Here is a 15,545-nt window from a genome sequence, read left to right as displayed (position 1 = left end):
TCCACAGGCCAGAGCAGGTATGGGGGAGAGCCTTGTTAGGCCGTGGAGGTGCCAAGTACCACCTAAACCCAGCCTGACCGCGTTCTACCACCAAAGACCCTGGCGCCAAACGGTGTTGCTTCAGCTGGTAGTAGTTAATGCTCCTTGACTTGGAAACGTTCTCAGCTCCTGGGAGCAGTATGGTGCCGCGAGGGCTCACGGGTCACCCCCCTAGTCTAACTGCGACAGGGATCCGCATGCACCCTACTCCCAGCGCAATTTATCGTCCTTCAAGCCTCGGCAGGCTGTGGGCCCAGGGCCGAGGTGGACGTGGGGGGAACTTTCCGGGAAGGGGCCCAGCAGGGTCTTGGCTGGAGGCCCCGTTAGCCACGGCCCAGGACCCCCGGGTGGGAGAGTGAATGGAAAGGTACTCGCGCCTGGAGCGGTTGCAGAATCCTCTGTCGTGAGGAAGGAAGAGCTACGAGGCACTTGGTGGAAGGGGCCCTCTCTCCGGCCCTCCTTTCAGGTGCTGGGGCCTAGAGGGGGTCCAGTTCCACTTGGGAAGGCTGGGAACTAGGAAGCGTTGCGGGCTAGACACCCCGCCTTCCCAGTCTCCTGGAGCGGGGGCGGGGGGACGGGGGGGGGCGGAGTACGGCGGCCCCGCCAGGGCGGAGAGCGGGTGAGGGGTCCGTGCGGCGGCACTGCCTCCCTGGGAAGTGGGGCTCGGCCCAGTCCAACGCGGGGAGAGGCGGGTCCTCCCCTGCCCCCGCCTGCGGGGACCCTACGCCTGTGTCCGGAGGAGGCCGGCGTCCAGCAGATGCGCGCGGGGCGGGGGAGAGGCGGGGAGGAGAAAACCCACAACAAAACTTGCGTCGCAGAGCGCACGGCTGGACTTGAATGGAAGGAGCCCGCGCCAGCGGAGCGCAGCCGAGACTCGGGAGAGCGCGGTCGGCCGGCGGGGCGCGGCGCGGCGCGGGGGCGCAGCAGGTACCAGGCTCGGGCGGCCGGGTGGGCCGAGGGCCGGGCCGAGCTGGGCAGCGGACTCGGACTTCCCGCCTGGTGCGACGGCTCCAGCAGCTGGCCCGGCGGGGCCGCGCATCTCGCCCCCTCGATCGGAGCCCTACACGGAGGGCGCGGCCGGAGAGCTCTCCCTCGGGGGCGCGACCCCCCGCGATCCCCACCCCGCAGGGGCCTGTTCTCCTCTCCGGCCAGAGGCTGGTCCCAGCCTCGGCCCCTCCCGCTGCGCACATCTGGAAAGAATCTGAGGGCGGATGGGGTGGGGGGTGGAGTGGAAGGACACGGGCAGGCAACAGGGAATGTGGGGGGGCAGGTGGAACCGGGGAGGGTCGAGGACCCCTGTACTTAGCGCCTGGGCGCTGAGTATACCCGTGTCTTTCCACGTCAGCTCATCCCAGGTAGCCCACCCTTCGACCTCTTTACAGACAGAGAAACTGAGGCCTATAGAGGGACAGAGATCTGCCCCCAGGGCGCGCGGACAGCCCGTGCGTCCCCCTCCCGACCTTCTCCTGGCTTGGCTCCCCGGCCCCGCGCCGCGCAATCGCTGAGCCAGAGCTCTCAGCTGGGGGCCTGGTGTCAGTCTGTCTGTCTATCCGGCTGCCTCCCCGCTGGGACAGCAGGACTGAGGAGGGGGCAGGGGGGGTGGCCACGGAGCGCGGGGTGGGGGGCGAGGCCGGCGCCCCCCGGCGAAAGCGGCCAAAGCCCCCAGCCTGAAGGTCTTTGAACCGCCAGGCTGGCCTGGGCTGAGGATAAGATCGTGGCGTTAGAATACCTGATGCGCCGTCAGGTGGAAGAGGGGGCGTCGGCGAGCTCCTGGCGGCCCCCGGGGCTGGGGCCGAGGCTGGGGGTGGGAGGCAGGTGCAGCCTGAACTTCAGGAGAGGAGCAGACACAAGCGTGCATGCGTGCGGCACTGACCTTCCCGATCCGGTCTGGGGGGTGCAGAAGGATACGCACCCTGCGCTTGCAGGGCATCACGGAACGACGGAGGGTCACGCAACCTGAGCGTCTGCCCTACGACTTCGGGCTGGCTGGGGAAGGTGAAGCTGTGGTCGACTCAGCTACACAAGGCACCACGGGAGCTCCTGGGTGGTCATGTCCCCTTTTAGGGCCCCGGGCCCAGCCGATTCTAAACTAGAGTGCAAGTTAAGAAATGTCAGATTCACATGAATGCTTTCATGAAATCTTGTGGGAGCATACTTTGTCCCTTCTAACTGAATCTTGGGACAGGGGTGACTAATGGTGGCACCTTTAGGCCTGGTAGAGTCCTACGTAAGAGCTCCAACCATAAGAGCTTAGAACCCTTGATAGCTCCCTATCATCAACCCGTTAGCAGAGTGCCTGATGCCCTTGTAGACTTGGACCTCCCTTCCCTGTTACCCTTCCTTAAACATAGCTCCCTCTTTGCCCTCCCCATACTGTGCCTTTGCTCATGCCCTGTCCTCTGCCCTGAGTGCCTTTCCTCCCCTTTTTCCACCTGGAGAACTCCTCCTCCTCAGTCTTCAAGATCGGCTCAAGGCTCTGAGCAGGAGTCAGAAGACACAAATTCTAATCCTGGCCTTGCCTTTAAAATACTAATCAGTAAACTGAGGGAATCAGACCAGATAATAATGCTGTAGCTCTTTCCAACTCTGCCTTCCACAAATACATTCCTTTATTCAGCAAACATTTCCTGAGCACCTGCTCCTTGCCTGGGGAGTCAGTGAAGGCTCAGCTGAGCCCTGAAGGGTGCTCTGGGAGCATCAAGGAACTCCCTAACCCCGCCAAGGGGGCAGGAGCAGCTTCCCAGGGCAGGAGCGTTTGAGTAGGAGCTTGCTGGGGATGGGCAGCAGTGGGAGCCTCTTTGTGCTTTCGTTTCCTCATCTGCAAAATAGGAAAACTAACTCTTAGTCTTGGGATTTCTGTTATAGTCAATAAGAAAACAGCTGTTCAGGGCCCAGCACAGAGCAGGTGGTCAGCAAATCTTTACTAAATTTGAGTGGAGAAGGAAGGTGGTGCTGGGGTTTGAGGATCTACCTCCTGATTTGGATCTCCCTTCCCCTTCCTTCTTCTGGTCCTGCCTTAATCCCCCACTTAAGCAGTTCAGGACCTTAAGGCTTGGTTCCCTGGGGTGAGTGGATGGGTGGGTGATAGCGGATCCCAGGTACTTCCTCAGTAACAGTAACCCCAAGTATGTTGCACTTGCTGGGTGCCAGCATCAGCTGGGCACGTCGTTTCATTTACACCTCATGAGGAACTCTCATCTCCATTGCCTAGACTAGTAAACAGAGGCTCAGAGCAGTGAAGTGACTTGTCCAGGCTCACACAGCAGTCAGGATTGGAACAACTCACCACGTACTGAGCTGCCCTTCTCGCGAGCATTTGCTGTTGTTCATCAGGGGGATTCCTCACTCTGGGGACTTCCAGAGACTAGGAAGGCTCTCTCCTCTGTTCTTCCACACCCAGCTCCAACATGGCTAGGCACAAAGAAGGGGCTTTGGGGGCTTATCTTGCTCCACATTCTTAGAGAAACTAAAAAAATTGAGACTCAGATGGGTCAGTGATGTCGCCAAAGTCACACAGTAAACTAGGTGATGGAGCTGGAGTTGCCCAGGATCCCAACATCCTGAGGGTGGCTGGCCAAGCTAGGAGGAGGGGGACGTGGCACTGGGGCCACCACTCTCCAAGCCCTGTCTGTTCTTCTTCCCTCTCCCTTGAATCCACCTCCTTCTCTCCATCCCTGCAGCCCAGCACCTCCCTCTGCCCAGACCAGGCTTATTATCCCTTGCCTACACCACTGCACAGCCTCTGAGAGCTCCCCACTGGTCCCTCCATAAACCTGCCTATGCCACACTCCAGCCCTTCAATGGCTCCTCATTTCTCCTACGATAAGGGTCAGTCTTCCTAACCTGGCTTTCAAGTTCTTTCTTGGCTTGGACTGTGGCCGCTGCCCACTTGCATCTCTCCCAGTCCCTACACACCACACCAGACACTCTAGTGAGCTTTGTAGAGGTAACATGGGCTCTCTTGCCCCAGGGCCTTTGCACATGCTGACCCCCTTGCTTGTATCACCCTTTTCCTTTTGCCTGATATTCATCCTTCGTGGCTAAATAAAGCATCACTTTTTCTTGGAAGTCTTCTTGGCATCCGGCAGACTTAGGCCTCGGGCACACCTAGGCCTTCTCTGGGTCCCTATGGATGCTAGAGTCCCTCTATCACACCTCTGATGACACTGGGATTATAATACTTAATTTACACATAATGTCTAGACCACCGCTGACCATTAGAAATATAATGTGAACCACAAATGCAAGCCACAAGTGTGTAATGTAAAATTTTCTAGAAGCCACGTTAAAAAAGTAAAATGAAACAGGCAAAACTTTAATGATTTAACTCAAAATATCCAAAATATTATCATGTAATCACTATAAAAATAAATGAGATATTTTATAAGATATCATTAATGTTAATGAGATATTTTACTTTTTTTTGTACTAAGTGTGTGAAATCCATGTACACTACATTTTATACTTATAGCACCTCTCAATTTAGAGTAGCCACATTTCAAGTGCTCAGTAGCCACATGTGGCCACCACATCCGACAGTGCAGGTGTGAGCTTTTTAAGGATAGCAGACATACCTGAGTTGTCTGTCTGGGTCCTTGGTGCCCAGCTGTGCTTGGCCCAGGGAAGGGCCTCATGGCTTTGTGGTTAAGACTCAGGCTGGGAGCTCAGCCTTGCCACTTAACAGCTGTGTTACATTGGCCAATCCCACTGGGCCTCAGCTCCTCATCTATAAAGTGGTGAGGATAACATTTTCAATATGGTTCATGATGTTAATATAAATATTTTTACAGATACAGTTTAGAGATCTTTACAGATATGAAACTGAAGGTGAGTGTACAGAGTATGTGGGGAGGATCCTTCTCCTTGGCCTCCTGCCCTGATTGAATCTGGGGCCTGGGCCTGTGCCCATACTCCGCCTCCCAGAGTCTGGATCTGCAGTGGGGTCAGGCAGGCAGGCAGGCAGGCAGGGTGGGGAGACTCTGGTGTAATGCTGGTGGCGCCAGGGACTGAAGGCTGTTGACCTAGCTGGGGGGTTATAACGTGCCCTGGGAATGATGGTCTGTAGACTGGCCAAGGATTTATTGCCCATTTGGTCAGGGCATGGAGCAGCAGGGGTGTAGTAGGGCAGGCAGGGCCGGGCTGCAGCATGCATCGCTCACTGCTGCCGATGGAGCCTGGGAGCTGTGTGTGCTGGGCTCCCTGGTGCTCTGCTGGGCCAGTGGCTGGGGCCCAAGTCTGCTTAGGCCTTCTGGACCTACCTATAGGGTCAAGCAATCCAGGCTGCCAGCCCTCTTCTCTCTCCTCACAGCTTTCTTTCTGGGGCCTCGTGCACCTTGGGGCCCCTTTTACAGGGCTCATCCAGTCTGGTGGGCCGTGGTTATTGTACTGAGGTCTGCTGCCTCCTGACAACAAAGGGCAGGGGCCTTGTGTACTTTACCTGTATCTTCCATGCCCAGCACAGGGCTGGGGCAGATGGGGCCTCAACTTCGAGAGCTGGCTGAGCCAACGAGTAAGGCAAAGCAGTATCTGAAATACCACAGCAGTCACAGGGCAGCAGGAATTCACAGGAGGCTAGGAGGAGGAGGGCCACATCTGGGAGGAGGTGGGCCTGGGACTGGACTGGAAAAGCACAATCAGGAGCTACATGGGAAAGGGAAGAAGCAGGGGCTTCTGAAGCGGAGAGCGGTGTGGTTGGGATGTGAACAGTGCCCATGGATCAGATATTAGTGGTAGAGCTAATTAGCAGAGAGCTAACATTTATTGAGCACTTACTGTGTGCAGTACGTGCATCCCACTGACTCTCACAGTATCCCCAGTAGGACAGCTCTGTGGCCACCCAATGGGTGGGTGAGGAAGGTGAGGTTTAGAGGGTGGCAAAACTTGCCCAAAGTCACACGGCTGATAAGAGCCAGAGCCGAGCTCGAAGCCCCGGCTCTCTGGCTCCAGAGCCTGCTTTCTTAACCAGACGTCAGTGTCATCATCAAGCTCCCAGTGTGCCCAACCCTCCCAGGCCCAGCATCTCGTCAGACCCTTCTAACCACTCTGGGTTGTGATCCCTGCTCTAATGGTGGGGAGAGAGGCTCAGACGGCGGCAGGTGCCCCCAGGCCTGGACGCTTGTCTTGTACCTGCGTTCATAATCACTGCAGCAGTGATAGCAGCGCCTCATCACCTAATGGGTGCTAGATGCTTTGCTAGATGCTTTGCATCTGCTATCTTGCTGACTCCTCCCTGGAGCTCTGAGGTTAGATATATTATCTGCATTGTAAGATGAGGAAACTGAGGCTCAGCAAGGTCAGAGCCACTAAGTGATAGAGGGGGACTTGAACTGGGGTGTGTATGACTCCAGAGTCAGTGTACCTGAGCTACCACCTGTTACAACTTACCACACCCCAGACATGTTTTCTAAGTGAGTCCCTGTAAGGAGAGCTCCAGGGACCAGCCCAGAGCCAAGCCACACCCATGCCTGCCTGGAGGATGAAACCCCAGCAAATTCCTCAATGGCCTGAGGCCATCCCTATACCCCCCTCTCCCTGCTGTCCCAAGGGAACATGCTGGGGAGTGGTCTCTTGCAGGTGGCAGTGGTCACGTGAGCAAAGCTGGCCCTGGTGAGGGAAGCTGAGGGTGTAAGCAGGAACAGGACTTGGGGGGCTCTGGGGGCAGCAGCAGCTCCATTCACTAATGACTACTCTGTGCCTGGCACACAGAGACAGAGAGTGGCTCACAGCCCTGTGTGGGAGAAAGACAACATCACATATTCAAAACCCAACCGAACTCATGCAAAGCCCTGGGGCAACAAAGTGATGCAGAGCCCTGGGACATCTCAGAGTTATCTCAGGGGATCTAACACTGGAGTTGGTTCTTGGAGAAGTTGCTGATTGCGCAGGGGAAGGGGAGGGTGTTCTAGGCAGAAGGAACGCACATGCAAAGGCCTGGAGGGAGGAGCTACTATACTAAACAGACCTGTGTAAGCGGGGCAGGTGAGGGGGGGAATTGGAAGAGAGGTAGAGCCACGTCCTGAAGATCCCAGAATGGCAAGCTGAGGAGCTGGGACGCACCCTGCTGGTGCTGGCCCACCATGGCCTGTGGCTGCTGGAGGAGGGACAGGGCCTCAGCACTGCCTGTGCCAGGGCAGCGAGAGCTCAGCAAAGTCCAGGCCAAGCCCTGCAAGTCACAGTTCTTCCTGGGCCTCAGCTTTCCTTTCTGTGAAATGGGGGTACAGATTCCTTGAGGCCAGGCCCGGTGAGGGTTGTGGGAGGCTTTGCAGACCTGCCTAAGGACAGGGCTTCACTTCACCCCGACCTCTCCAGAGGGCAGCCCTGAGGGGGTGGGTGGGAGGGGAGAGCGGCAGCCAGCAGGTCAGATGCATGCTGAGGACAGGGTCCAGAGTGGGCTCTGCCTTGTGGCCTGGAGGGCCCCATTATGACTTTCGTGGGCCCTGGCCCTCTGCCTGCTCTACCTGACAGGTTAAGTCAGCCCTGGCGCCCAGGTGGGTCTGACTCGACCCCTCCTGCAGGCACCATGGCCCGGAGCAGGGCGCTGCTGCTCCTGCTACTGTTGCCGCTGCAGCTGCAGCTGGGACCGGGGCTCACCATGAGGGCCCCGGTGTCTGGCCGAAGTGGAGCCCACAGCCTGAGCCCTGAAGAGAATGAATTCGTGGAGGAGGAGCCGGTGCTGGTCCTGAGCCCTGAGGAGCCGGGGCGCGGCCCGCCCACCATCGACTGCCCCCGAGACTGTGCCTGCTCCCAGGAGGGGGTCGTGGACTGCGGTGGCATCGACCTGCGCGAGTTCCCGGGGGACCTGCCTGAGCACACCAACCACCTGTCCCTGCAGGTGAGGCCGGCGCCGCGCCAGCGGTCACCAGGGCCCGCCCCCCACACGGTGACTCCCGCCCCAGAACCACCCGCGCCGCCGCAGCCCCGGCTCTTGCCCGGGGCTCCCCATCCCCCAGACGCAGGGCAGGTGAGACTCGAGGAGGCTGGCTCCACCACGGGGCGTGCCCCCCACCCCACCCGGCCCGCGTCCCAGGCACAGAGCACAGTGACCTCATGACGTGCTTTGTCTCACGGGAGGAGTCTGGGCTGAGGCCCTGTCAGCAGAGTCAGGCCCTGAGAACAGACACAGACCTGCCCGGCAGCTGACCCTCTGGACAGACAGGGCACCTCAGACTCCATTACAGGCCAAGAAAGTGAGAGCAAAGCAGACCCCCCCGGGGCGCCCTGGGGGCTCAGGGGACAGAATGCTCTCCCCAGCTGAGGCATAGGCTAGAATTTAGAACCTCTGGAAGTGGGACACGGCATTCCAGACAGGGACTCTGGGAGCGCTGGTGCGCCCATGACACCCTTGTGCGGCCCAGCAGCCCTGTGGGAGAGGGAGGGTCTGTCGCACCCATTTCCAGAGGAGACCAGGCCCAGTGAAGGAAAGTGACCGGCCCACGGTCACGTAGCCCTGTGGGGTCTGGGCTGGCCAGTGGTGGGAGCCCAAGACCGGGGTAGCCTGTGAGGGAAAGGGACGAGCTGAGGGCAGCACTTATTGTTGCTTCATTCATCAAATAGCTCCTGTGTACCTGCTGTATGCCTCTGCTCCTATGTGGGGTGCTGGGCATGTAGGGAGGTCTCAGACATGCCCTGCCCTTGAGGCTCTCACAGTCTGTGAGGGAGGCAGAGACCTAAACAGGTAGAGATAACAAATAGAGATAGAAGGACTAGTGCTGTGAAGCCAGGGCAGCTCCTAATCCAGCCCCCTGGTCCAACCCAGGAAGGCTTCTGGAGGAGGTGGTACCTGACCCAGGTTTTAAAGCATCCCAAGGTAAGTGGGGTCTACAGGGCATAGAAAGGGAACTAAAAGCGGTTTCTGGCTTGAGGAGGGGAGAATGGGCTGGGACACCTGTCACTAAGTGGGAACATGCAGGGAGCAGGTGTGGAGGGTAGACCACATTCCAAGTTTGAACTGCCTGTGGATGCCCGTGTGCATGTGTGCGGTGCTCCTAGAAGGGGGACCCACACCTCTGTTGTGGTTACTGCTGAGCCTGCAATGCCCACATCTGGGCCTGCTTCAGAGCCAGTCCCCAGGGTTTGTCCATCAAGGGGCAGAATCCCAAGGGAAGTGCCCAACAGAGGGACTGGCTCCTGGGACTCTGGCTGAGGGTGAGTGCAGGCCTCTAATGGGGCAGGAGTCCTGGGCACCCCCTCATGCTGCCTCCTCACCGCCCCCATCCCCCTACTCCCCAGAACAACCAGCTGGAGAAGATCTACCCCAGGGAGCTCTCCCGGCTGAATCGGCTGGAGACTCTGAACCTCCAGAACAACCGCCTGACTTCCCGAGGTGAGGGATCACCCAGAGCTGGAGACCAGGACCCCAGGCAGGGAACTGGGTGCCCATGGGGCCCCGCCCTGCAGACCCTGGCATATGGGAAAGAGCAGGCCTAGGCTGGGCTGGCACTGGGGCCCCATGGCAGGGGCTCCCTGTGGTTGCCTAACAGCCGCCACTGGGTGTTTCTGAGACCTGGGAGTCCGATCAAGGGAGAGGCTTCAGAGCAACTGATACTCCAGGACCTGAAGAGTCACAGACTCTTCAGTTCACAGAAGGCCTTTAGAATCAAAGAGTATAGAGTCCTCAAATTTTAAAAAGTTATTTTTCTGATGATGAAAATAGTTTCTGATTATAGTAGAAAATTTGGAAATATAGAAAATAAAATGGAATAGAAAAAACCCACTCATAATTCTGCCACTTGGAATTTAGTCACTATTGACATTTTGGTATATTTCTTTCCATTTTAAGAAAAAGCATAATTTATATACCATAAGGTTTACCCGAATTAAAGGTACAATTTGATGAGTTTTAGTAAGTTCATATGTTGTACAGCCATCACCAGAATTCAGTCCAGTCCCTTTTCTTTGTGTTTTTAAATTCATAGCTGGACTGATAGTATGGATATTATAACTATTAGAACTGCTCTGTTTCACTTAGCAATTAGCTCAGCCGCAAATCTCATGTTGCTAAAAACTCTCCGTGGCTATTATTTTACACAGGGTATTCTGCGGAGGGATGCTGCACAGTTTATGTAACTGTTCCCTCTAGTCAGATAGTTGGGTGAGTCCCAGCATCTGAGGGTCTGGGAGCCCAGAACCGAGTGTCAGAGGCCGACTTCAGGACTGGAGAAGGGCCAGCCTGGCCGGGCTCCCAGTGACAGCCCAGTTCTGACACTGCATCTGCCAGATGGGGCAGGGGAGGGCCAGGTGGGGTGGAAGCTCAGAGACCACCGCCCTGCCCTGCCCTGCTGTGGGGCTGGGTATGAAGAGGACCCTTCTGGGGCTGCCCCCAGGGAGCACTCCTTCCTGGCAGGTCCTCTGCCCTGTGGCCTGACCTTACGGGGACCCATTCCCACCCAGGCTGCCCTGAGTAGGTGAAGGATCAGTCATTTCTCAGTGGACACTTCCCATCTGCTCTTCTCAGCTTGGGCCCCTGAGAGCCAGGGGAAGGAAAAGGGGCTGGGCAGGCCTGTTGGGAGGGGCTGGGAAGGGGTCAGAGCCACACCTGCCCCAGGGAGTGCCTCCCTGTCCTGGCAAGTGGGGTGGGTGCGGGGGCGGTCAGTGCTCACGTGCTCCCCTGTAGCGTCTCCTTCATCCAGGGCTCTGACCGATGCCTGTCCTTTGAAGGGCTCCCGGAGGAGGCATTTGAGCATCTGACCAACCTCAATTACCTGTACCTGGCCAATAACAAGGTGAGGGGCCTGCAGCAGGGCAGGGTGTCGGGGGGCTAAGCTCAGGGAACTTTCACCAGGGCCTCTTCTGGGCTGGCTGCTGGGTTCCTATTGCTGCTCAGACATGGCCCAGACCCAGGGCTTCAGAGCGGTCAGATAATGGCAGAGGCTGAGACCTACGTCGGCGTAGTGGGGTGAGAGCTCATCCCCATGCGGAAGGGGTGCTGGAGGGCTTCCTGGAGGAGATGGCATTTGAAGGGCCATGAAACGTAATAGGATTTCAGCCAGAGGCCTCAAGCGGGAGGGCACCACAGTAGAAGGGACAGCATGAGTGAAGGCATAAAGGCACTCAACCTCAAGATATTTGGCCTGCCCCAGGGCTCTGTCCTGGCCCCCTCTCTCTGAACTCTCAAGGAGACTGTCTCTCCTCCCTGGTCTGTAACACCCATCTACATCATGGCCACGTCCAGAGGCGGTCTCCAGCCTTTCCCCTACTCCCACTTGAGACTCAAAGGTCCACCTGCCTCCTCAGCATCTCCCCCAGATGTTTAATAGAAGTAGAACTGGTGCTTCCTGCCACAGCCCCCAAACCCCAGTCATCCCGTTGTCTCCCCACCTCTGGAAAGGGCATCTCCAACTACCTGCGACACCACTGGTCAGAGCCACAAATCCAGGAGTGCTTCGCTCACTTAAGTGTGGTCCCACTGCAGGCCCTCAGCTTCCCCCACCCACCAGCCCAGGACCGCCATCCCGCAGCGGGACACAGACGTGGAGCCCCTGCCTCCTCGTTTGCTGCCCCTTCTCCTCAGAGCAGCCAGAGGGGCTTTACAAAATCGTGCCTCACTTCTACCTCTCCATCTCCCCTCCCCACTTAAAACCCTCCTGTGGCTTCACCCTCGGCCCAGGAAGAAACCCACACGTGTCCCCAAGGCCCGCAGATCTGTGTGGTCTGGGCCCGCCTGCCTCTCTTATCTCCCCACTGGCCCCCTCACACTCCGCTTCACCCCCAGGCCTGGCAGACCCCACACACAGGGCCTCTGCTCGCTGCCCCTGCTGTGTGGTTGCTCTCCCCGCAGACAGCATTTAGGGTGCTGTCATGCCTTAAGTGTTACCTGTTCTCCAAGCACCCAACCCAGTCGTTCTCTGTCATCAGTCTGTTTGAATTCCCTGCAGAGCAGTGATCACTCTCAGATACTTTTATTCCTGTTTATTTACTAGGATGTAAGCTTTGGTGGTGGAGGTGGAAGCAGGTATCTCTGTATCTTGTTCCCTAGGACACGTCCAGTGCCTGGAACTGTGCCTGGAATATTGCAGACTCAGGGACTACTATTGAATGAATGAAGGGTAGACACTATGAGCCGGGTCTGGGGAAGTGTGGGTGCTCACTGTGGCTGCACAGAGGGCCAGTGTCGGGGGGCAATGAGGGGAGAGACCAGGAGAACAGGCAGGGCAGGGGACGGGCTGGAGAGCTTTGAATGCCAAGCTCAGGACTATGGGGAGCTGTAGAGTTTCTGATTTTGTGTTATTGGGGATTTTAGAAAGATGGCTCTGGTTGCAGGGAGGAGACGAATTGAAGCGGCTCAGATGAGCAGCAGGTAGTGTAACTCAGCGGCAGCCTCTGACCTGCCACTGGTCCTTCTACCCAACTCTTCCCTTTCCAGCTGACCTTGGCACCCCGGTTCCTGCCAAACGCCCTGATCAGTGTGGACTTTGCCGCCAACTATCTCACCAAGATCTACGGGCTCACCTTTGGCCAGAAGCCAAACTTGAGGTCAGAGGTCAGAGGGGGGCCCTGGGCTTAGGCTGGAGAAAGGGGAGGAGCTGAGGCAGAGGCTGCCAGCCCTGAGTGGGGCCCAGGGGCCCAGACAGGCCCTGGAGGAGGGGCATGCTGTGCAGAGCAGGCATGATGCCCCCTGCTCAGGGCTGCGGTGACAGACGCCCAGGGCTGCAGGGGCACAGGATCTGGAAGACTGACCCCTAAAAGATGAGGAGGAATCAGTACAGGAGGCGAGGACAGAGGGTGGTGTCTGGGGAATTGCGGGGAGCCGAGTGAAGGTGTTTCCCTCCTTCCCCAGCCCCCGGGGGGAAGGGGAGCATCTTTCAACAGGCAGAGCCATCCCTCGCTGAGAGCTGCTTTGGGAGGAGTGAGGGCCCCCAGCACAGGTGTGTGAGCAGCGCAGGGTGGTGCTGGGGAGGGAAGGTGCTGACAACCTCCGGTGCCACTCTGTCCCTGAATCTGTCACCTCGATTCTCTCCATTCACTGGAGGAGCCAGAGTTGCTGTGCATGGCCCCTTCCCACAGATGAAAAGGCTGAGGCCCAAGAGAGGCCACACAGCAAGAATGAACTATATTGCCTATGGATTTCTCTTGTTCCTTATCTTCTCTCCTTGTAGTATGGTGGCTCCATGAGGGCAGGGGCTTGTTGGTTCTGTCCACTGCTATATCTTTAGGATCTAGAACAGTCTTGTCATCTGGAGGCACTCATTGTATATTTGCTGAATGAATGAGGGGTCACCTCCTCTGAGCCAGGATCCTGTGCTGGGCACTAGGGACAAAGAGGTGATAAGGATAGGACCGTTCTCAGGAAGTCCACAGAACTCAGAGCCAGCTGTGTAAAGCCGACAGGCAGGGACTCCAGGGCTGCAACACTAGGGGAACAACTGAGAACCTTGAAGGATATGGAGGAGCAGGGACTTGGGGTCAGGAAATCCTGTTTCTTCTACTGACTTGTGGGGTGGGTCCTTGGTCCCCTCGGCTATGTAGGGGGGACTGGATTTGGCGAGGTCTGAGATTCTTGAGACGGGAGGAGGGTGCCCTGGGCCCCAGGCCCAAACTGAGCAAGGTCTGGAGCCTCCCCAGGTGAGATGGTGCCAGGGCTGGGAGGCCTGGGTGGCTGAGCACCTGTGCCTCATCCCCTAGGTCTGTGTACCTGCACAACAACAAGCTGGCGGATGCTGGGCTGCCGGACAACATGTTCAATGGCTCCAGCAACGTGGAGATCCTCATCCTGTCCAGCAACTTCCTGCGCCACGTGCCCAAGCACCTGCCACCTGCCCTCTACAAGCTGCACCTCAAGGTGGGAGGGAGAGGGCAGGGAGGAGCACTGCCAGAGCAGGGACCCACAGCAGGGGAAGAGCCCAGTCCCACATGGGCACAGCAGTAAGGCTGTGGGGGCCTTGAGCACGTGCCAGCGGGCACAGCGTCTGCTGAGGAGAAACAAGCAGAAACCCGGGCACCTGGCTGTCAGCCCCACATGGAGTACTTTAGGCCTGGGCCCCTCCCCGTGGCTCCGCCAGACCCCTCTCCACACCTCGTCCCAAGGCTCTGCCCTTGCCCCTTGGCCGTCCCTCATGCACCCCTCCCTACCATCCCACCTCTCAGAACAACAAGCTGGAGAAGATCCCACCAGGGGCCTTCAGTGAGCTGAGCAACCTGCGTGAGCTGTACCTGCAGAACAACTACCTGACTGATAAGGGCCTGGACAACGAGACCTTCTGGTGAGCCCCTACCTGGGCCCTCTGTGAGCTCGGCACCCAGGAAGCCCTTCCCAGGGCTCACATGGCCAGGCCCTTGCCCACCTGCCCCTGGCCAGTTTCCACAGAGAGGGAACTTTGAGACTTTTGCCTTTACTGACATTTTCTGTCCCCAAGAATAATGATATGTAAGGCCTGCCAAAATTCTAGTAAGGCAAGGAAATGTTTGCAGAGGCTGTTTTCTTCGTACAAAATAGAAACTCAAACATTCTTGTTGAAAGCAAATCTATTTTCAGTTTTTAGGGCCTGGGTAGCCTAAAAGGACGAAAGGCGTTAGTTAAACAATTAGTCTTCAAATAAACTCATATGTGTCAGAAACCATGCTAGATCCTTCCTATGCCAATATATCATTGAATCAAACCAGTGAGAGCCTCGGAGAGGATTGAGGTCCCCCAGTCAGCTAGAGGCAGAGCTGGGATGAGTTAGAGGCAGGTCCCCCGCCACACCTCCCTTGGGAATAATGTTGGAAACAAGTGCCGTGTGGGCTCCTGCCCACTGGCCTGATCCCCCGCCTCCCTCCAGGAAGCTCTCCAGCCTGGAGTACCTGGATCTGTCCAGCAACAACCTGTCGCGGGTCCCGGCTGGGCTGCCGCGCAGCCTGGTGCTGCTGCACCTGGAGAAGAACGCCATCCGGAGCGTGGACGCAGACGTGCTGAGCCCCATCCGCAGCCTCGAGTACCTGCTGCTGCACAGCAACCAGCTGCGCGCGCAGGGCATCCACCCGCGGGCCTTCCAGGGCCTCAAACGGCTGCACACGGTGCACCTGTACAACAACGCGCTGGAGCGCGTGCCCAGCGGCCTGCCCCGCCGCGTGCGCACCCTCATGATCCTGCACAACCAGATCACCGGCATCGGCCGCGACGACTTCGCCACCACCTACTTCCTGGAGGAGCTCAACCTCAGCTACAACCGCATCACCAGCCCGAAGGTGCACCGCGATGCCTTCCGCAAGCTGCGCCTGCTGCGCTCCCTGGACCTGTCAGGCAACCGGCTGCGCACGCTACCGCCCGGGCTGCCGCGCAACGTGCACGTGCTGAAGATCAAGCGCAATGAGCTGGCCGCCCTGGCGCGCGGGGCGCTGGCCGGCATGGCCCAGCTGCGGGAGCTCTACCTCACGGGCAACAGGCTGCGCAGCCGGGCCCTGGCCCCCCGTGCCTGGGCCGACCTCGCTGGTCTGCAGGTGAGGGGGCGGGGTGAGGCGGGGGCAGGGCCGTGCCGGTGTGGGGGGCTACTGGTCTGGCTGCCCTTAGCCCACCCATCTGCTGGGCCCAG

General features: G+C 58.0%; 1 protein-coding gene across 3 annotated transcripts in view; it reads left to right on the top strand.

Moving 5' to 3' along the window:
• Positions 1–838: 838 nt before the first annotated feature.
• The window catches only part of PODN (podocan), a 50,006-nt gene continuing 35,299 nt past the window's right edge, over positions 839–15,545 (top strand). For all 3 annotated transcript variants that reach the window (XM_082370965.1, XM_082370964.1, XM_082370963.1), the window contains exons 1-8: positions 839–966; positions 7,554–7,870; positions 9,268–9,361; positions 10,696–10,760; positions 12,401–12,510; positions 13,660–13,816; positions 14,122–14,237; positions 14,796–15,453. In XM_082370965.1, the coding sequence (XP_082227091.1) occupies positions 7,559–7,870; positions 9,268–9,361; positions 10,696–10,760; positions 12,401–12,510; positions 13,660–13,816; positions 14,122–14,237; positions 14,796–15,453 (1,512 nt within the window). In that variant the 5' untranslated portion in view covers positions 839–966; positions 7,554–7,558. The remainder of the gene's footprint in view (positions 967–7,553; positions 7,871–9,267; positions 9,362–10,695; positions 10,761–12,400; positions 12,511–13,659; positions 13,817–14,121; positions 14,238–14,795; positions 15,454–15,545) is intronic.

This window comes from Balaenoptera borealis, assembly GCF_965194805.1.
Source record: "Balaenoptera borealis genome assembly, chromosome: 1".
In the NCBI taxonomy this organism is placed as follows: domain Eukaryota; kingdom Metazoa; phylum Chordata; class Mammalia; order Artiodactyla; family Balaenopteridae; genus Balaenoptera; species Balaenoptera borealis.
The sequence above is the reverse complement of the archived record's forward strand: the minus strand, read 5'-3'. Positions and strand labels throughout refer to the sequence as shown.